At 35.9% G+C, this 23,021-nt stretch overlaps 1 protein-coding gene across 7 annotated transcripts in view; it reads right to left on the minus strand.

Annotated features, from left to right (window-relative positions):
- Positions 1-389: 389 nt before the first annotated feature.
- The window catches only part of Dync1i1 (dynein cytoplasmic 1 intermediate chain 1), a 339,717-nt gene continuing 317,085 nt past the window's right edge, over positions 390-23,021 (minus strand). For all 7 annotated transcript variants that reach the window (XM_004862718.4, XM_004862716.4, XM_087204461.1 and 4 more), the window contains one exon: positions 390-5,523. In XM_004862718.4, coding sequence (XP_004862775.2) covers positions 5,413-5,523 — 111 coding nt within the window. In that variant the 3' untranslated portion in view covers positions 390-5,412. The remainder of the gene's footprint in view (positions 5,524-23,021) is intronic.

Raw genomic sequence — 23,021 nt, forward strand, 5'->3', positions numbered from 1 at the left:
ACTGGAGCTCGGCTGTTTACATTATGTACTCACTTGTGGCTGTCTCTTTTTCCTCACAAAGTGGATTACTAGGTGCACAACCCCAAGCTCTGTTCATTAAAAGGTTATCCCCTTTTTACTATCTTTCAAAGTCACTACAGTGATATGTAGCTGTCATCCATGTACAACTTTCACCCATACACTGAACCAACCCCTGTGTAAACCAAGCTCTGACCTTTTCCTCCTCTTGGCTAATGACACAGAAACTGCCATCCCACTTATGACTATGCAGAAACATGGGGTAGGAGTGCTGGTAAAGTCCTACTGGGTGACACTGAGCTTCTGACCCACCTGCCCATTCCCCTTATTCATGCTGTCTGCTTCTGCTCAGATGTGCCTTTGATGTATAATTTCCATATTGCAAAGAGGGTTCTTCTAGGTCTGCCTGAATTTATGACTTGGTGGGAATGATGGGACTCAATTTATAATGGCTTGTTTGGGTGCATGGTAAGTTTCTATCCGATGATAAAGGACTCCATATCTACTAGGGCTTAGTAACATAGGAGTTCCTGGTTCTTGCTTCAGATGGCTTGACTTTCTTCCAAAATCTGATGGGGCACCACTGTAATCTCCCTCCAGAGACTTGCCATAAATTCCACAGAACTTATTTTCTCATCGTTGACATCATTGCATTTTCTGACTGTACTGACCAAGCAATACAGCTCCTTACACTATAACATGAATCTGCTGAGAAGTCCTTTTCCATTCCAAAGTCCTACCCGCTTTGCATACCATTTAGTATATACACTAGAGCACTATTTTTACACATGGAATGGGTTGGCTTCAGAACCTAAAAAGGACTACTTGTTTGGTTTCTACTATGTATTAAAAGTTCTAAATTTAAGCAGTCTGTCTTTGAAATTGGAGGGAATGTCTGAGCATGCTCCTAATCCTTTGGCAGCAGTGGGATGAAGGTGGAGCTTTCCAAAAAACTTCCCTGAATTAGCAAGTCCCTGAATCTTCCTTAAATTTATATCTCACATTCTCTGGTGCATTATTAACTCTCATTTGTCCTGCTTAATCAGTATAATACCATGATGTAGTGGGTAGGTGTGATGGACTGTAGATGTGTAGGTGGTATAGACCTCTTTGGAGTAATATAGGGAAAGAGATTAGCAAAACTGAAGATGTATAGTGTTAGTGTTATTCTCATGTGTATGCAAATTGTTTCTGATCTTCTTATATAGATGCACAAGAAAAGAACACAATCATCACTCAATGGCCACATACCGTGTGCCAGAGGTATTTTAATCTACAGGATAATTATTATTCTAGGCATTATAGCACATCTGATCAAAACCCTCACTTGGTTGAGATTGCAGAACTCATTTATTTCTCTCCAAGGTCCTTCTAGTTTATAAAGGGCCAGATGGATGTATTAAGTGGGTATGTTCTAGGGACCACAACTCGACATCTTTCAGGCCTTTAAGAGTGTCATTTATCCCTGCCATCCTCCTACCCATAGCCTGAGATGTAATAGCTTTTATTTCCTGTTTTAGCTGGAGGAGATGGGAGTGTAGCAGTTTCAGGGATCTTCATGGGGCCTTCCTTTTACCCCAAAGGGCAAGGATCCAATATAGCTACATTCATTCTAATAGAACTCTCAAGAACTGGGGAATGACTGCTCTGTGCATTTATAGACCCAAAGATACCACTGTGACCAAGATCTTAGTAAAGACTCCATTATATTATCCAGGCACTGTAAGCCACCACTCCAAGAGTTTTAACGAGAACTCAGATTCTGTATTCATTAATTTTCAAGTATCTGAATTTTTATCTTTCTGTATTGTATGTTATCTTGAATAAATGATCCTTTAGAGAACTGGAGGATCATTGATGTGTTAAGTGGATATATTATAGAACATATATTTGCAATAGTATCCTTCCTCCTAGCAACAAAAGACTTCTTCGGTCAAAGGTATCTGGACTTAAAATTGGCTCAGATCTGGATAATAAGCAGAGAATCATTACTTTTTATTGAGGTAACTTGTGTTCCTTCATTTTTGACTATTTTTGGTCATAGATATACTTTGGCTGCCTGTTTTGCTATTCAGCATGCCATATCCTATCAATTATCCTGTGACTTCCTATGAGGAAAGCCTCTTTGACTGCTCCTCTGATCTAGCTGGTTATGACAGTGATTGTGGCTTCCTGACTTCTCAGGATTAACTGCCACGAGATATAGGCACTGTTACTGCAGGTTTGCTTCATACCTGTGGATATTAACAACTTTCTCTGTGTCTGCCTCTCCTACCATCATTGACCTGTGGGGGAAAACTACCACTAAACTGTCTAGAGATGCATGTATCTCTGTCACCAGCTCATTGTTAATGGCTTTGGTGAAGAGCTGTGCTCTGAATGTTGCATATAACCTAAGCCTTGGGATGTCTTCTAGCCCTACATACTATATTCATTTTAAAATACCAACTTCCCTCAATCAATAAAGAGGCCAGGGCAGCTTGGGCATTTTCACTTCAGTAAATGTGAACTTACGGCTTTTTCAGACTTTTAAGAGTCACTCTATTCTCTGGAGTCCTTGCCACAGTAAACAATCATGTATTCCAAAAATGCCTCAACGTCAATAAATTCTTGCTTATCCAATCTACACTCTGCTCCTTTGTTCAAACACCTCAAAATTCAGTCCCACTGCTACTCTCTTGCCTCCTAATGGTACATAGATTTATTCTTGCAACTCTTTTGACATATAGCCTTTTTATTCTCTTATCATGCCTAGTACAACTCGAACAAGATTATGCTCAGAAAGCCATCAGGTAAGAGATATTTGTCAGAATCTGATAAGACAGACGGAAAGATAGGAGAGAAGAAGAAAAGAAGGGAGGGGCAGAGGGAGGGAGAAAAGAAGGAAGGAAAGAGGGGAAGAAGGGCTTGGTCTTAGATTGCAGTCGAATTCTAAGCCAGCTTTAGCAATGCTGACAAGGAGTTCTTGAGCCAAAGATACCTCAGAGAAAGAGTACAGGCCTGCCTTAGTTTCTCTGGATACTCAACCTTGGCTGGAGCAGCCTGTAGAAAGCCTGGTCTCAGTCATGAAATTAACGGTTATGGATTTCAGGGCCTAGCATCTAGAGCTGTCACTTTGCAATAGGAGATCTGAGAGGTACATTTTCATGACCATCACATCCCATCTAAGCTATCAGCTGCAATCACCTGAATGGCTGTAGGCTGGCTTAGGGACCAAAAGTGTGCCAAGCAGCTGGACGGAAGCTCATAATAACCTTGTTCTGGGCTAGATACTATTTATGCCCCCCCCCATTTCAATTCATTAACTGGAGCCTAATTCCCAGTAGTTTTTGGAGGTGAGGCCTTTGGAAGGTAATTAGGTCACGGGGGTAGAGTTCTTATAAATGAGGTTAGTGCTCTTAGAAGAAAAGATGTGATTCTCATTGGCATTCTTCCCCTCCACCATGTGAGGACAGAATGAGAACATGGCCACATCTACAATGAAAACCAGGAAGAGAGGGAGGGGCTTTATTAGATACTAGATATGCTGGGACCTTGATCCCGGACTTCACAGTTTCCAGAACTGTGAGAAATAAATTTCTGTTGTTTAAGCCACCCCATCTATGGTACACTGTGCTGTTTTAACAGCCCAAAGTAGCCAAGACATTGTAGACATTCTTTCAGGCACACATGGTCAGCCCAGACTCAGTATGGAATCAGAGGGCCTGTTGTGGAGAACAGCTCTGCAGTGGGGTATATGATATACAATCAATAAGAACTGTAAATATTTCATGAGCCTCCTACAAGTGACTCTGGTCTTTGTACTTTTCACAGAATTAATCTTTTGAATGATTCAGAGCTTGGTCCACAATAATAACTCATGGGCTTTTGATATATTCTTAAGCACTTTAGTGTATGTTTTAGAAAATATTTTTCCTCAGTGCTTCTCATTAGATTGCTTTTAAACCTATTGCAGATACTCATTTTTTATCTGTAAATTTTTTAACTGTAAAATTTTAATTTCCATAGATTGTATAGGGCACTTGGATAAAAGTATATCATCATTTGAAAAATAAATCTTAGTTCAATGAATCCCTACCAACAAGGCGCCAATGGAGATTTTCTTCCTAAATAGCTGAAAGTTTGTCTTCAAATGTTTTCCATAACTCAACTATTATTTATTTTCATTATCCTTAGGCATGGAATGGTCTTTTGAAAAAAAATTAAAGTTTATAGATGCATTTCTTAGTTTAATAGTAATAAACATTGTCTAGTGTCAATTTTAGAAAAGGAAATGTGTAGAACATTTGGTATTTCTTCACCTTATTCCATCTTTTTTGTTCCACTGTTTGAAACTGTCTTTGGGCAAGGATGGCTTTGGTGACAGAAGGAAGGGTGTGCCTCCCTTTCAAAACCACACATGTTCCCTTATAAAAATAAAACTTGAAGTCTTGGCTTAAATACAACCAGGTTGGCTGCCTATAAATACATGATCCATCTTTAACATGGTCCTAGGGTATTTCTCCCACCCCTTATCAAAGCAGAATTTGACCATGAGGCCTTCCCCAAGCAAAGGATTTACCCACACTGGTGCAGACCTGGTTTGGAACATTTTATTGGCAATAATGGTGTAATATTTAGGAACCATAGACTTTTGTTGGACTGTGTTAGCTTGAATGACAAGTATCAATGGTCAACTATATTTGAAATATTGTTAAAGTACCTAGAAATAATAGGCATTAAAATTCATTCCATTCACTGCAACAAACCTCTAAAGACTTCATGTTCTCAGTGGAACTGGCATATTATAATTGTTATTTGGAACTTAATGTAACCTCAACAGCAGCAGAGAGAATACAGTCCTCTCATTATACACATGCTCTAGGATCATTTATTTTAATGCTTTCAAATAAATATGTTCCATGCAGCACACTATAATAAATAAGGAGCAGCAACGTTCTTCTAATAAATCCATTCATAATGTGAGTCACCATGTAAAACACCACATCTCACGTCTTTGGCCATGTAACATATCATGAGGCCCACCACATCTGCACCCAATCATATCTGGCTTCATATGGATTTAATAGGACTATGCCAGAAGTGCATGTAAGCATAAATTTAACCAGAGGTTTCCAGCTACTAAATACAGCTACTAAGTAGTTAAAAGGCAACAACTAAACCCGTAAATGTCTCCCATCCCCTTTCATTTTTGAGACAGAAATATAAAGATAGAAATGCTCTGGTGAATTTCAGGTCAGTGGATAGTCTGGAATACATGGAGGAAAGCTGGCACAATATGGCACCCAACATGTCACTGCAATACTGATACTGAATGTACACCAAACACAGAATGGTGAGGTCTATAGCACGTAAAGGCTGCGCTATGGTGGGGGAAGAAGGGGCTCATTTCCACTAGGCAGATAACTCCACTGCACCCTCCTCCTCACTGTCAGCTCTGTTGGCACGAATTTCCACCAGGGTCCTGGCAAATCGCGTCCATTCATCATTGTGGGGAACTGCAAGCTGCAAAGAAAATCAATGGAGAAATGGTGAACAAGATATCTTTTACATCTGCAAGCCTTGACACCTGAATGACGGCTCATCCCAAAGTAGACATTTCCCTTGGGGTGTAAAGGAAAGCAAATATTGGTCTTCCAATCAAGTAGGATCTAAAATATTGCTCTTAATCTAACAATTTGAAAGAATAATGTCACTCTCAGAAGCAAAGTCTTAACTAAGGCACTTTTAGTTATGAAAATTCTTCATAAGGTCAGATTTACAGTGAATCCAGCAAATAAAAACTCCATTATTAGCCACGATTTTGAAATAACTACCATTTTCTTTCTAGTTAATGCAATTGATTCTTTTTTTAATGTGCCAATTTACATAGCAAAAGAATAGCTCACATATGCACAGAAATTTTTCACTATGAAGTAATGTTTGGGTTTTTTCAGCAAGACTTATATGATGATAACTATGAATAACTGTAGTAATAACTAGTATTTACCAAGAGTCATATTGTAAGTACTTTACATATATTAACTCATTCTTCACAACCATCCTAATATGGTAATTATCCTACATATGTAGAGTAAAATGGTCCTATTGTATAGAAGAAGAAATTCAGGCATAGTAAGATTAAATAATCTTACTAAGGTTGCACAGCAAGCAAATAACAGTGTCAATGTAAGCTGGTTCCTGTATCTGGTTCCTTAGCCAGTATGCTCTACTGATTTGCCAAAAAGGGGGATTTATAAAATCTCCTAAATAATACTTCCTTTTTTTTTTTTTTTTATTACCAGGGACCGAACTCTGGACCTTGAGTTTGCGAGGTAGGCACCGGAACCACTGAACTAATCCCCAGCTCCTAAAAAAGCTTCTATGTGTACAATTTGGTGGGAAGGGAGTAAGCCCCCTGCACTAATGGAAATTGCACATATGTTTTTTTCAGCTGTTTTAAAAGGTCCAAAAATGAATGGCTTGAATATATCAGGAAGTGTCTGGAGAAGAAAAGAAAATTATTTGAAGATGAAAAATAGGTAGAGTAGAAGCCTGAAAAATATCTTATGGAATAAAATTGACTTAGACATGATAGTCATTTTCTTGGAGTTTTACCCTATAAGATGGTATAATCAATCCTACATACTAGTACTACACACACTATGCACATATTCATCACAATCTATATTCACATTTTTAAAATAAAAAAGAGGAAGCAAATAAATGTAAGCATTTACATTACTTCTACATCTGGAAACTTACCCACTAAACAGAGACAGATGATTAGAACTTTAAGTTTTTATTACAAGGAATTATACTTTCAGATACTACATGGCTAAGAAAACTTATTGGAGAATGGTAATGTCATTCTCCAAAGTATGCCCTTAAACTTGTGTTCTAGTGCTAAGGTTAAATGTTTCAAGAATATAATTCTGGAAATGATAAACAGGTGGAATGTCTTTTAACTTATTTTGAGAAATGCTATACCATTAAGAATTTTCACTTAGTCATATGAATGTTTTTGGATGGTTAAATGCTAATCTACTTATATAAATGAACAAAATTTTCTTTTTCAGCAATGACACTAGTTCACAATAATACAATGAATGCTTACATTTAATAAAAAACTTATAACAGTAAAAGATATATTGGCAAAAATGATAGGATAAGTGTGCTTGAAGCAAGGTGGAGTGATTTGAGTGGGATTAATGGTAATGCATATTTTACTCTAATAAATTTTTTAATTTAAACGTTCACATATTCTATGATTCCCCCATTGATCAATCAATTTTGTCAAATAAAAAATATTACAGTGTGTCTTCATCCACCTTATTCATCAGAACTGGCACCATGTGACTTCTGGCTCTTCCCCAAAGTCAAAATGACCATGAAAGGAAAATGTTTTGGATTGATTCAGGACATCAAGGCAGCCATGACAACACAACTGATGACAATCACAAAAGAGGATTTCCAGAACTGCTTCAGAAAATGACAAGAACAATAGGTTAAGTATATTTGAACCAATGGAGAGTAACTTCAGGGAGATTATTGGTGATGTGTAATAAATTTTTAAAAATTTAAACATTCACTTATGTTTTGATCATACCACGTATTGAATGATGCTGTTACGTATTTGCTCAAACTATTTGTTTTGCTTTGAGCTCTTTTCCTAGATTTCACACTCCTCATTCTTGTGTTCAGTTTTAAATAATACTGCACTGTGTAAATGACTCCCATTCCCCAAGTAAAAGATACAAAAGAGCTAACCAAAAACATAAGCAGCCAAGTGTTGGTATTACATTTACATGAGCAAATAGATCCTTTATTTCTTTTCCTTCCTCCAATACCTGAGCAAGTTCTTCCAAAAACAACAACAACAACAAAAAACCCAACAAACAAACAAACAAAGACAATGCCTACAAGACAAAGCCTAAGGAGAGACAAAAGCCCAATCATGATAACACATTTATAATCTTTTCTCATATAAGCTGAGAACTATAGAACTTCAGAACTTCATTAACTTTAAATATTGGGGAAATAACAGGTATGAACCTATACACATAGCATATTGCTCATACAGAGATAAGTTTGTCTACCAAACATAAAATTATGTTATTGGTTAACACAGCAGAAATTTAAATTAACATATGATTTCCTATATAATGCTTTACTGGTAGTGATACATAGAAATTATATGCTAAAACAAGAAAATAGGTAAATGTATTTATACTGTTAATGTAGTAGTAATGGAAAGACTGTTAAAAAGTTTGTAGAACATTGAGGTTTGAAAATGTTCCCAGATACACTTTCGGGCAGAATAGAATATCATTTCTGCTATATAAAATTGTACATTTAACTTCTCAAAGAGGAATTTTATCAAATTTTAATGTTTCTGGTAAACAAAAATAATCCAATAATTAAACTACATTTGACCTCTTCCTTTAGGGGTGAGACTAACTGTACTCTACTATCAGCACCTTTCCTGAAAAATACTGACTCATGCTCATATAAGTATTTACAGTATTCAAATATATCCTCTTTTCTTGATCTGTTAGTTTTACAAAGCTTGGCAAAATATTAGGAACTTGTTTTTAAAGCAAATTTGTTGTCAAGTCTTCTCTCTAAAACACCATAAATGTCACAGAAATAATAGTTTGCTTTGTTCACAAACACAAAATTCTAGAGCAGAACATGATGAAAACACAAATTGCTTTTAGAAAGTTGGAATAAGTTTACCTATCTCATCCTATTATATCTTTTCATCAGTTGACTATAAAAATAACCCAAGATGATTGTAATGTTAGATTTAGAAGGTAAACTGCAGACTGCCCCATTTTTAGAATTAAATATCACCATCAGGAAGTACTTTAAGTATAATCTTGGCTTGAATGTGTGAATGTGTATTCATAGTCTGTTTTCACACCCAAAGTAATAATTTTTGGCATTTGAATTACTTGTAGGGAAGACCAAACAGATATCCTAACAAACAAGAAGGCTGCTCTTGTCTCTACATCTAAGGCTGTAAACAGAATTTTTTGTACAGAAATGTCCTCAGCCTTAGGAGTTTCTAACTTTTCTCTGATTAGAAAAAGCTAGAAAAGAGACTTCAGGCCTTAAGTGTACTTGGAAGTTTCCTGAGGAGTCTTTTAATCTAGTAATACCGTAGTCATTGTAGGAAAAATATTTGTTCATATTAAAGAATGAGATTGCTCTTTGTCCTAACTAGCATATAAATTTATTCAATATTCAATCTGCATTGATTGAATCCTAATTGTGTTTCAGCCACTGTGTGGTAAAGACAGTGGTGAATTCATCATAATATGATGGCTATAAAATACAGATGAAAATTAAATATGGGTCAAAATGTGTGAATACTGGCATAGTTTTTATTTGATTTGATTTTATTGGTACATTGTAGGTACACAATATAATGACATTCATCATTGGAAATTTGCACCTTTACATAATCTCTCTTGGCTCTTATTTTTCCCCATTCCCCTGCTCCCCCTTCAACTTCTCCACCCTTCTATTTACAGGGACTTTGTTTCCATTTTTTCATTTTCTCATATTAATTCCATTCCCTTCTTTAATTTCCCCTATCCCTCCCACTTCCCCTTCCCCTTTGCCCCTTTTCTTCCTATTTATCATTATCTATTATACCTTTTAGTCCTTATTTACACTTTCAGTTTCTCACACTAGAGAAACTATTCAGTATTTATACATGTGTGTCCTATTTATTCCACTGAAGAGTATCGCCTCAATGTGCATCCATTTAACTATAAATGTCTCTAATTTCTCATTTTTTATGGCTGAGCAGTACTCCATTTTATTAAAAAATTCACATTTTCTTTATCCAGTCTCCAGATGATGGGCATTTGGGCTGCTTCCAAGTTTTAGCTATTATAAAATGTGCTGCCATGAACACAGGCACACATATATCACTGTGGTATGATTCTTTAAATTCTTTGGGGAAGATACCCAGCAGGGGAATAGCTGGGAAAAACGGGACTTCCAGTTCTAGTTCCTTGACGTATCTTCATACTGATTTCCACAGTGGTTGCACCAGTCTACACTCCCACCAGCAGTGGAGCAGTGTTCCTCCTTCCCCACAGCCCTGCCAGCAATTGTTACTGCTTGATTTCATGATAGCAGCCATTCCTTCTGTGGCATGGTGGAATCTCAGTGTTGTTTTCATTTGTATCTCTGGAATGACCAGTGACGTTGAACACTTTTTCATTTGTTTATTTGCTATTTCTACTTCTTTGTCTGAGAAATGTCTGTTCATTTCAGATGCCCATTTTCAGATTGGGTCTTTAAATTTGGGAGGTCTATTCTTTTTAAATTCTTTATAGATTCAAGAGAGTAGACCTTTGTCTGAGGAACAGCAGGTGAATATTTTTTCCCACATTGTGGGTTGTCTCTTCACTCTGTTGGTGGTTTCTCTTCCTGTGCAGAAACTTTTTAATAAGAACAGATCCCACTTGTTGACTGTTTGTGATAGTTCATGGGCAACTGAGGTTTTGTTCATAAAATTTTTCCTACACCAATGTCTTCAAGAGTTCTCCCTAACCTCTGTTCCAGGCGATTCAGTATTTCTATTTTAATATTTAGATCCTTAATCCATTTGAATTTTAGTTTAGTGTATGGTGAGAGATATATGTCTAGTTTTAATCTTTGGCAAGTTGAAAGCCAATTTTTCCAGCACCGTTTATTAAAGAGGCTTTCTTTCCTCCAGTGAGGGGGTTTGGCTCCTTTATTGAAGATGAGGTGGCTGAGTGTGTCTGGAGTTGTTTCTGCATCTTCTAATCTGTTCCACTGGTCCTCAGGTCTGTTTCTTTGCCCATACCATGCTGTTTTTATCACAGTAGCTTTGTAGTATAGTTTCAAGTTGAGGATTGTGATACCCCCTGCCATGTCTCTGTTACCTAGAATTGCTTCTGATATTCTGGGTCTCTTTTTGTTCCAAATGAATTTTTGGATTGTTTTCTCAAGGTCTGTGAAGTATGCTGCTGGGATGTCAATTGGGATTGCATTGAATCTATACAGAAGTATGGCCATTTTCACTATATTGATCTTTCCTACCCAGGAGCAGGGGATGTCTTTCCATTTTCTGATATCATCTTCAATCTCTCTTTTCAGAGTGCTATAGTTTTCAGAGAAGAGGTCTTTGATTTCTTTCATTAGGTTGATTCCTAGGTATTTCACTTTAATGGATGCTATTGTGAAAGGAATGGTTTGCCCTATTTCTGTCTCAGTGAGTCTATTGTTTGTGGAGAGGAAAGCTATTGATTTCTGTGAGTTGGCCTTGTATCCAGGTATTCTACTGAATTTGGTTACTAAGTCTAGAAGACATTTGGTGGGGTTCTTGGGGTCTTCTCTATAGAATAACATGTCATCTGCAAATAATGACAATTTGACTTCTTCATTTCCTATCTTTATTCCTTTTATTTCTTTCTCTTGTCTAATTGCCGTGGCTAATGTTTCCAGAACTATATTGAACAAGAGTGGTGATAGTGGACATCCTTGTCTTGTTCCTGATTTGAGTGTGAAGTATTTCAGTTTCTTACCATTTAGTATGAAATTGGCTTCTGGTTTTTCATAGATGGCTTCTATCAGTTTGAGGTAGAGACCATCTATTCCAATTTTTTGTAGGGTTTTTATCATAAACGCATGTTGGATTTTGTCAAATGCTTTTTCTGTGTCTATGGAGATAATCCTATGGTTTTTGTCCTTGGCTCTATTGATATAGTGTATTACATTGATTGATTTGCATATATTGAACCATCCCTGCATCCCTGGGATGAATCCCACTTGATCAGGGTATATGATCTTCTTGATGATCTTCTGCATTCTGTTTTCCATATCTTATTAAGGATTTTTGCATCTATGTTCATTAGTGAGATTGGCCTACAGTTCTCCTTTTGGGTTGGGTCTTTCTCTGCTTTGGGGATCAAGGTGATGCTTGCTTCCAGGAATGAATTTGGGAGTATTGCTTCCCTTTCAATTTCATTGAAGAGTTTAAACAGTAGTGGCAGCAGTTCCTCTCTAAATGTCTTGTAGAAGTCAGCAGTGAAGCCATCAGGGCCCAGGCTTTTCTTAGTTGATAAGTTTTTAATTACATTTTGAATTTCATTGGTTGATACTGGGTTGTTCAGAATTTTTAGGTCTTCTTCATTCAACTCTGGTAATTCATATGTATCTAGGAGTCTGTCCATTTCTCCTTTGTTTTCTATCTTACTGGTGTATAGGTTCTCAAAGTAGGTATTGATGATCCTCTGGATTTCTGCTGGGTCTGTTGTAATTTTATCCTTTTTCTTCCTAATTGCATGGATTTGGGCCTTTTCTTTCCTTTTCCTGATAAGGTTGGGTAAGGGTTTGTCTATTTTGTTTATTCTTTCAAAAAACCAACTCTTGGCTTCATTAATTTTTTGTATCGATCTCTTAGTCTCCATTGAATTGATTTCTGCTCTGATCTTTATAATTTCCTCCCTTGTACGAGCTTTGGGGTTGTCCTCCTCCACTTTTTCTAGAAGCTTGAGGTTCAGCATCAAGTTGTTTAATTGGGCTCACTCTGTTTTCCTAATATGTGTATTCACTGCTATGAATTTCCCTCATAAGACTGCTTTCATTGTGTCCCATAGATTCCAATATGTTGTACTGTCACTGTCATTTAATTGAAGGAACTGTTTGATTTTTTCTTTAAATTCCTCTGTGACCCATTCCTTATTCAGAAGTGTGTTGTTCAATTTCCATGTGTTTATGAAGTTTTTGCAGTTTCTTTTGCTTTGGATCTCCAATTTCATGGGACTATGGTCTGATAATATACAGCGGATAACTTCAATTTCTTTGCATTTAATTAAACACGTTCTATGAGTGAGTATGTGGTCTATTTTGGTGGACCCATGTGCAGCTGAAAAGAATGTGTATTCTGATTTTGCGGTGTGGAACACTCTGTAAACATCTGTTAAGTTCATTTGTTTAAGAGTTCGACTGAGTTCTAGTATTTCATTACCTATTTTTTGTCTAGTTGATCTATCTATTTTTGACAGCTCCATACTGAAGTCCCCCACTACTATTATATTAGTGCATATATGACTTTTCTTGCCCATTAGTATTTGTTTTACATAGTTGGGTGCACTAATGTTTGGTGCATAGATATTTATGATTGTCATGTCTTCCTCTTGGATTGTTCCCTTTACAAGGATGTAGTGTCCTTTTCTTGTCTCTCTTAATCAGTGTTGGTTTGAAATCCACTTGATCTGCAAAGAGGATAGCTACTCCTGATTTTTTTTGGCTTCCCATTGCATAGAGTATTGTTTTCCACCCTTTAACTTTCAATTTATTAGTTTCTTTTTGAATTAAGTGTCTTTCTTGTATGCAGCATATTTTTCGGTTTTGCTTCTTGACCCATTCTGCCAGTCTATTTCTTTTGATTGGTGAATTGAGACCATTAACATTGATGGTTATAACTGATATGTATTGAGTTATCATTGTCAGGGCTTTTTCTTTTCGTTGGATTCTCCCCCTTTACATTTAATTTTTTGTTGTTCCTGTTCATTCTGATGTGCTTCCTGGGGTTGTGATCCTCACTGTCTGATCCTAGGATATTATCTAAAATTTTTTAGAGTGCTGGTTTGATATTCATGAAGTTCCTAAGGTGCTCTTTGTCATGAAAATATCTTATTTCTCCATCAATTTTGAAAGATAGTTTAGCAGGGTACATCAATCTGGTTTGGAGGCTGTTTTCCTTTAGGGCTTGGAATACATCATTCCAAGGTCTTCTTGCCTTGATGGTTTGCATTGAGAAGTCTGCTGTGATTCTGATGGGCTTTCCTTTGCATGTGATTTGTTTCTTGTCTCTAACTGCTTGTAGAACTTTGTTCTTCTGGAATCTTAATGATTCTTCTGGGTTTCTGGAATCTTAATGATTATATGCCTATATGTAAATTTTTTTTGATCAAGGCTATTTGGAGTCCTATATGCTTCACTTATCTGTATGTCAAGTTCTTTTTCCCTGCTTGCGAAGTTTTCTGCCATTACTTCTGTGAGCAGTTTTTATGTCATCTGCATGCTCCTGTTTATTTGTTGACTCCAATCAGTCTTATGTTATTCTTCTTTGCATAGTCTAGCAGCTGCTGGATTGATTTCTTATGGTCCCTTACTTTTTTAAAGCAATTTTTCTTTTCCTGGTCACTAACTGCAATCTTATCTTCTATATCTGAAATTCTGTCCTCACATTGGCTCATTTTGCTGCATAGACTTTCAATGGAGTTTTTAATCTCCTGGAAATCTGTTTGTATCTGTTTTATGGATTCCGTTTGTTTCCTATGTTGGGATTCCATCATGTTCCTGAACTCCTCTATTTTTTTTCTCTGTGTCTTCTCTAGATTTATTAATCATGTCTTGCACTATGAGCACAATCTCTGATGTTATCTGAGAAATTATTTCTGATTTCATTTTTTTTCCAGATCCTCTTTTGTTGCCAGTTCAGGGAGTCCATGTGTTTGAGTGTCAGAGTGTTCCATCTCCTTTCCCTTTGGGGTTACTATAGGTGATCTGGAAGTCTGGTTTTGAGATTTGTTTACCTGTCTTCTCATTTTGATGGCGGGGGGGTGCTATTGGTGCCCGCATGGCTCACCTCCTCTGCATTGGGAGCGGTGGAACAGCAGCCTGGAAGCCCCTTCCTCTGGGCTGGGAGCCTAGCATAGTTTTGTTTTTTTTTTTAAATATCACTGACAACTCAAAAATGACTATATACTCTTACAGTGACAAGTGAGACATTTCCATTTCCTGATATCTGTTGTGTACCAAGAAAGTAGCAGGGAAGTGAATGGCATGTTAATAACTTTGTTTCAGCCTCTCTTTGAGTTTCTATCAAGACATCAAAGGCTAAATCTAGAGCACCAGAGCATGACAGTGGCTTTTTCCCCCTGAACATAATAGTTCAGAATAATTTCTAAACAATTTACATTTGTGATAGGAAAAATATTCATAGGTTTCTAGTGGAGATGAATACTTTTGATCAATTAGAAAATACATAAGAAGCAACAGGAATAAAATAATACATAGTTAAAGGGGTATGGTAAATAAGGGCTTGGAAAAATTGTCCAATAATGTTCAGAATCAAAGTGGATCTGGAAACACTTTCTGCCTTTAGATTCATCTGCTGAAGTCACATCAGAGGTCAGGGATGACTCATATTTTCCCACTGCTCCTTAGAATAGAGTTCACCAACAGCCAGTCCACCCCCTATTAGAGGACCGCTTTCTAATTTTTTGCTTAACATATAAAAGCATTTTAATGCTAACAGAATTCAGGGCCCTTATTCTCAACATAAAATCTTGCTTTAAAAGCTACCCCCTTTTACTGATATGCTGTGACCCTATTTTTACAGCCCTGGGAATGAAGGCCAGAGGCAGTTATGGAGGTTGCAATTTGGCCAGAAGGAGGAGGTAAAATGAACCTCAGAGTTGGACAGGAAACTCAAATCCTGCTCTCCATTTGGCTTCTGGCAATGGTCAGTCACTTAACCTCTCCTTGCCTCAATTGTAAAATGAGGATGATGACGCTGATCATTTATCAACAGAGGTGTGGAGAGGATGAAAAAAGTAATCTAAGTGAAGAAGTATTGAGTGCAGCATGGACTAGCCATGTGTCCTTTTTCTTTAAATTGTCACTCAGATGAAACAGCTATTTAGAAAGCAACATGTATGTGGCATACATATCAATTCTACCACATTTTCTCAAGTTTTAAAGAACTTTCTTCAAGAATTAACTACAATCACTACAAGGATGTAAAAAAAATAGGGTATAGACCTGTCTCTAACAGACAGGAAAGGGAATAAGAGAGCTAGATGATTTGCTAAATACTATATAATTTTCACATGTCCTGTCGGGCTGGACCATTTAAGAAATGCCAGCATTCTGCGGCCTAATAGTAGTCAGATAATGAATTTTGAATCACTTGCTAAAAGATTCTACAGATTGTTTTTAATCTTCTAAGGTTCTTGGGAGACAATAGGTTAAAAATAAAGAGCAAAAGTGCAGAATTTGTGAAAAAATTCATGAAAATGGATCATTTTATAAAGTCATCCACTCCCCTACTATTTGTGAGGCTGTGATGTGGATCTATCCCCTCTTCTCTGGCTGAAGGACCCATCAGTGGCCACTTGGGGACCCCGTTCCACCCACCCCACAAGAACTCATTAGTCTGACTGTTGGGTGTCATGACCGGCCACCCTGGGTGCATAATAGGAAGCACAGATTGCAATTCAACTAGATCTCAAGGAAAGGGCCAGGGCTGACTTTTTTCCACTCCAGATAGCAGCCAGATCATGTTTCTTTTCCAGTTTTGTCACTTATTTTTTTGTGTGTTCTCGGAAAATGTTTCCGATCTTTACTTCCATGTTCGTGTGAAAGGAATCATAAAACCTATTTTGTAGGGCTGATATGAATATTAAGTAAGGTGCAAATCATAACCAGCATAGCACAGTACTTGACCTATCATAAGCCCTGAATAATGTTATTTTCTATGATTTTCATTCTTAGAGTGTAGACCCTTCTTCCACTTTTCTTATTTTCTTGCTTCTTTCTCTCTTCTTTTTCCTCCCATTTTCTTCTACATACAGCTGCAATTACCTTATAACTTATCATATTTTATTTCCTAAAAACTCACACAAATGTTTTCTTAAATATAGTGGTACCTCAGTTCACAAATGCTTTTGTTTGCAAACTATTTGGTTTGCAAACAGAAGCGTTTGGCAAAATTTTGTTTTTGTTTGCAAACTCTGCATCAGGGGACAAACACAACCATGGCCATCTTTCCCAACTGTAGAACAAAATAAGTTCATACACCGAGATACCACTGTAGTCATATTTTTAATAATAGCTAACTTTCATGAGCTACATGAATGAAAGTGTTTTTGCAGAACACAAGGAAAATTCTGTCAGTTACTTTTTATTGTTTATTTAAAATATAATTATTCCCTATAAATATACCCACTCATATACTCACATACATATATATATATTTTAATTTTTCTACACATGACCAATACATCTTAATCTAGCTATTTCCTTTCTATAGTACTTTCCACAGGAGGATTTAACATTTTTACCTCAAGTTGTAACCACTGAACATGCTATTATAAAAATCAATGACTTTTACAACCAAGGTTAAACACACAAATATCATTCGTGTGTCCCTTTTTATAAGCATGTAGCTAACAATTTGAACAGTCCTCAGTCAAACCTCCCTCATTTTTTTAGCAATTTTTAAATGTTTATAGTGTCTTCACTAATTTTAAAAAGCTACTTTAGCAGCAGTAACTCCTATCATCCCTGTGCATGTATTTTATGGTAAAAATATTTGTTTGAGGCATTGCTTCATTTAAAAAAAGGTTAATTTAGAAAAATATGATAAATAATTAAGACATTAGAAAAGTGTTGCATAATTTCAGTTTGGCATGTCAGATACATTAATCATGGCAAACAAATTAAGTGAATAGGACAGAAGGTTTGAGATAAATATTGCATGAATGTGTGATTCATCAGCATCTTTGTAATTTTTCAGTTAAATGGAGTTATTAAAAGTCTGTGGGACTGTTGTGTTAACCATCAATTTAAAAACAGATCAGAATTCAAAACTCATCAAAATTCATCTCCTCTATTAATCTAAAATTATAGTTTTCTGTTACAAAGATATCTTACAAGTCACCATTCACTTTAATGCATGTCATTTTTAAATGCATTTGCAGAAATCTTGGACTTGGATGTCAGTTTCCACAGGACAAATGCTAAACCCCTCAAACCTCCAAAAGCTTTTTAAAAAGTACAATTATTAATGGCAACCAAATTCAGGAGATCGTTGACTTCCTAGTATACAAATACACATTTGTGTTCAGAGGAAGCCTATTATTTTTTAGGATGACTCTTTTGCCACACACACAGAGTGGAACAAAGTGGGAGGTAATAAGCAATGAAACAGCCGCAGGAACAGCCAAGCAGGCCCACGTCACATAAATACAGCTCTGCTGCCCTCAACTCCCAGGAGAGTCTAGCATCGCTGTTAACAATGGATGAAACCACGGACCAGGATTCCGAGCCAGCACGCAGTACACACAGGGTGTAAATGTACTTCAGTGCTCTACCACGAAAAGATATACTGTGTGGTAACTTAGTGTTTAGGGTAGTTTCAGAGAAGTGGAGAAGGCAGGAGTCACACAAGCCTCTGTTTTGTACAGTCTGCTTTCACTAGTTAATAGGTTATGATTTCTGTGAAATTTAGCAGCATCCTAACCTAACTTTCTGTATGCTGATGGTGTTGGACTATTTAAAAAATTCTTCTTATCTGAAAATTCCGCCTAAAGGAAAGCTCATCTACGTATGAAACTTAAAGACTCCTCTCCCAAAGTTATTTTCCCCATAATCTTTAAATGAGTGTTTTCATTTTACTCCATATTTCTGAACAATAGTTTTTTAAAAAATCTGTTACCACCTAATTAAGGTGAGAAATAAAACTAGGATATAACAGAAAAAGTAAGTAGTAACAAATATGGGTCTGTATCAATTTCAGTAAGCCAGTAAATAGCAAAGGAAAAATAATTTCTTTTAAACATTATTTTCAAAAGTTAACACTTTAAAAATATTCTTCAGGCTAAAATTTAGCATACTAAGAACCATGACAAAATTGTGAAGTTTCTACCTGTGAAGAAAAAAAAACCAATATCTGCAGAAAAAAGAGCTAATTCATTAAGGCCTAAAACTATCTTTATTTGCATTTGTTTTAAAATCATATTATCCTCTTTTCTTCAGAATTTAAGCATTATTTTTTCTACTACTTGGAATAATCCATTTATCTCCAAGAGATAGAGAAAAATGCTAAAAACAATGGCTGATTGGCAATGATGGAAATTAAACTAAACTTCAATTACCTCTTTTCCTATAACACAAAAGATCAAGAAAATAGCAGGAAAATGAAAAATCGTGTGCTACTCAAGCTGATCCGACCTTTTAGCTGACTAACCATATAGCCCTTCTTTTCCTGATAGTATTAACTATAGGTTTTTAGTAAATTCCTAGCAACCACTGCATTTAAGCAGTTTTGACAAAAAGAAGGCTTATTGCTAAACACCTTAAAAACATTTACAAAGGTAATAAAAGAAATGTCATTCCCTCCGACTAAATGTTTGGGCATAAAAGAGGTATTTTCATAATGCAGTTCATGATTTGCCATCTCTATAGTGTCCAAAAAAAGCACAATGAAAAGGAAGCATTTTTCCAACTGTTTCGAAGTGTTGACAACTGTTTGCATCAACTGTTAGGCTTTCATTGCACTAGGGGTCAATCGCTCACTTTAAAGGCATGGGAGGGGAGAGAGACTAGCAGAAGGCCTGGGAAGGAAGGATAAGTACTCTTTTCTAAATTTGCTTTCCTGTGCCCATTTGGTTCAGTACATGTATCTGCAGCCAACTGGATCCTACGTTCTGAATGCCTGAACAATTAAATTTTGGATTTGTTTTCCTTCAAAATTTCACATGTGAATCATTCATTCACCCCCATCAAATATTTATGGAACACCTATTAAGTGCCAGTCATCGTGGTAGACTGGGTTAGCGTCTTTGAGTAGACAGCTGTCAAGCATTCACTTTGCATGCTTCTGTGGATGTGGCACACTGGAGGTGAGAAAACTCTCCAAAGACTGTGATAGCCAAAGGAGGACTGCCACATGAATTTCTCCCCTAACTCAAAAGGGCAGCTAGTCTTTACAATACTAGAAGATTTTCACTTTCTATCTAAGGAGACTTAATGTGGATAGTAATAAAAATAAATATTGGGAAATGACTGGCTGATCATTAGGAGAAAGAGTTTAGGAATGGGCCACTAACCAGTTTTATCTGCCTACTAGCTCAAAAGTAAAAGTGCAAAAATTTCTTCTGCAATGTTAGAAGCTTTGATATTCCTTTAATGATAAACAATTCAAGTTTTAAAATTTAAAAGATGGTCTGATAGCTGACATTCTCAAAAATTCATGTGAACTTTCCTTGAAAGTGGAATATAATGATTCATTCACTTGCTCACTTTGCAAGTCCAACCTACACAGCACATGAATGTACACAAGCAGATACTTGATTTCATATTACACTTTAGACATGCCAGTGGCTGCATGCACACACACTTAAGAAACAAATAACTCCATTTCTACATAGATCTGTGTTAATTTAGAGTCACAGATGATTGGAGCAACTTCACACTGCTTTTTAAGCTGTGATTTGAAGCTACTGTTCTAAGCAGCAATTTTTCAAGATAAAATTTAGCAGTTTTGAAATTCTAAAACTAAACATAATTTTGTTAGCCATAAAAAAAATTACCACTATAATTAACAACTGCTTCAGAATCCAAACTGCTATTGAAGACGACATTTTGAAACCACAGAAGAATCATGAAGATGATTAATTATACAAACTGGTTCTTGTTTCAGAAGGTTTATATTTATAAACCATTTATCACTAAAATGAGAACATATGAATTTCACTGAATATTGCAAATTACTATATACACATTAATTCAGTTTCTATAAAATTAGATATTAAGGCCTTCCTTTCATTTAATCAACCACCTCATAATACATAACAATAAGTATTTTTGTATCAATTCTGAAAAAATTTGCTTAAAAAGATATTTTTCCTATCAATCCATTTTCATAAACTAATGCTACCTGAATAAACATACTATTTATATAATAATTAGCCTAATCATGGTTTTTACATATATCATTACCAAAATGAAAGCCACTGCTACTATATATTCATTATAAGATAACTAATTATAACATTAACTAGAATTAATAGCACTATTTCTTTTTTAAATAAAGCACTTTTCCCAGAAATCAAGTTAATATTAAAATTATAATCACGTTTTACTCAACTTATTTTTAAATATATGTAATTTATCCTGACAAAGAAATTTATTAATATATTATTTGAAAGTGGCTGATTTTACATAATTTTAATCTATTAACTCTCCAAATCTGCCCATAAAAAATACGCCTTTGTGCTCTTTGACTTAACTGCATAGCATTATGGCTATAACACTAAAAATTCAGATGAAATCTGAAAAGTCCAGTTGTGAATCCCAATGTTTTGCTCCTGTGTTATCCGATATCTAGATGTTACTGAAAGAGCTGCTACTCGGATTTTCAGCTTTTATCTGGGTGTTTGGCATCTTGGAAGAATTTATGCCTGTCTTTTCTCTTCCATGGAGGCAAACCAAGGGAAATGTTTAGCATTAGTTTAAGAAACTAATATTGTTTCTCCACCTAGTACTTAAAAGACCTACAAAAATCTAGCAAGTTTCAGTCACATTCCCTTAATGAGAAACACAAGTGCTTAGGATGATCACCACTGGACATTGTTAAGCTAAGACCAGCTCTGCCCTTCTCTTCTGGAGGTTGTCAAAGCTTAGCATGCCATCAGGTTTATCCTGAGCAGGGGTAACGGCCTTCATAAAGCACAAAGGTCAATTCTTAAAGGTTTAAAGGTCATTTTTTTTTCATTAAGGAACTTTTGTTTGAATTCTCAAATTCTCGGTTAAACTTTATATTATGTATTCTGCATACCCTCTTCACAAGAAGGAGAGTTATTTGTATCAAAGACCAGATTTCTTATGAGAATCAATACAGATCTTGTCCTGGAAGTAGTTCCACAAGGCAGAAAGTCACTTTTAAGTGTAATCCATTTAAAATCCATAAATACATTGTATTTATTTTATGTCACTCAAATCCCTTTTAACTCTCAGTTAAAGTTAACTCCCAAAATTGCAGTCTGTCAGATACTACTACACGGAACTGCTATTTAAAGTGTAAGAAAAATGGCTCATTTTTTTAGTTACTAATTCTCTTTGCTGTGAAAACCATTGCAGGGTCTTCTAAATATTCCTTATAACACTGTGACACCACTCTAAAATACATTACATAGGTCAGTTTTAGTCTTGGGATTCCAAGCAGAATTTTGAGTCTAATTTTTCATGTCACCTTTACAACATTCAACTGGACACTGGAAAAATCACATTACTTTTTTTTTTTTAGCAGTAACATCTAATCTCTCATATTCATCTCCATTTTCCTTCCCAAGACTTTTTCAATGTCAAAAGTGTTTACTGAAATTTGTAAGAAAATGACTGGTATTCATTTGGTCCCCTCAAATAGTCATATCAGACAAACTATTTGTAATGCTACTAAAGAGTTTAAAGATTTATGCATGTTTATTTGGTAATTAGTCAATAGACTAGCAAACAAAGCTACAGTGAGAAGCTTTATCCATCTCACAAATCATAGCTTTTAAGTGATTTTATTTTTCAAATCCTACTTTAAGCTGAAAATGATTTTGGAATTTTTTCATTTGACTACTGTAAAAATATAATCAGGGATTTGAAAGCTATGTGTACTTATCACAACTGAAAACAAAATCTTCCCTGGAAGAGGTTAATGGAAAAAGAAATAATAGGAGGTGGAAGATAAACTGCTTCTTTCAAAACTGGAGCTACAAACAGCATTCTAACTAATCCAGATAAGCAGCAAACGTAGTTGTTAGGGGATATTTATGACAGCCACATCTGTGTGACAGCACTGAAGCATTAACAATGGCAGTGGGCTTTCTATAAAACACATCTGCAAGACAGACAGGTAGATAGGCTGATTATCAATCATCAGGACATGTGAATAATTCTATACTCACTGGCCCATGTGCTATTAAAATCAGCTCCACACATATAGCAAATCTTGTTATTCAGTAAAAAAGCCATGGCAGTAATTTTTATTTTTAATTCTTTAAAATATGTGTATTCATACAGCATTTGAAAAAAAATAAACCAACAGTGATTAACAGTTCTCTATGAGTGTACTGTAGCACACTCAGCATTTTCAGGTTATATTTAGAGTTCATTCATAACTTGTTATCTTATCCATGTTTCAATTTGGGTTGGACATACACAGCACCCAAACGTACTGCACCCCATAATTTGGA

This window comes from Heterocephalus glaber, unplaced genomic scaffold (genome assembly GCF_053883595.1).
Source record: "Heterocephalus glaber isolate CG9 unplaced genomic scaffold, H.glaber_assembly_v1.0 deba00000546, whole genome shotgun sequence".
NCBI classification, from domain to species: Eukaryota; Metazoa; Chordata; class Mammalia; order Rodentia; family Bathyergidae; genus Heterocephalus; species Heterocephalus glaber.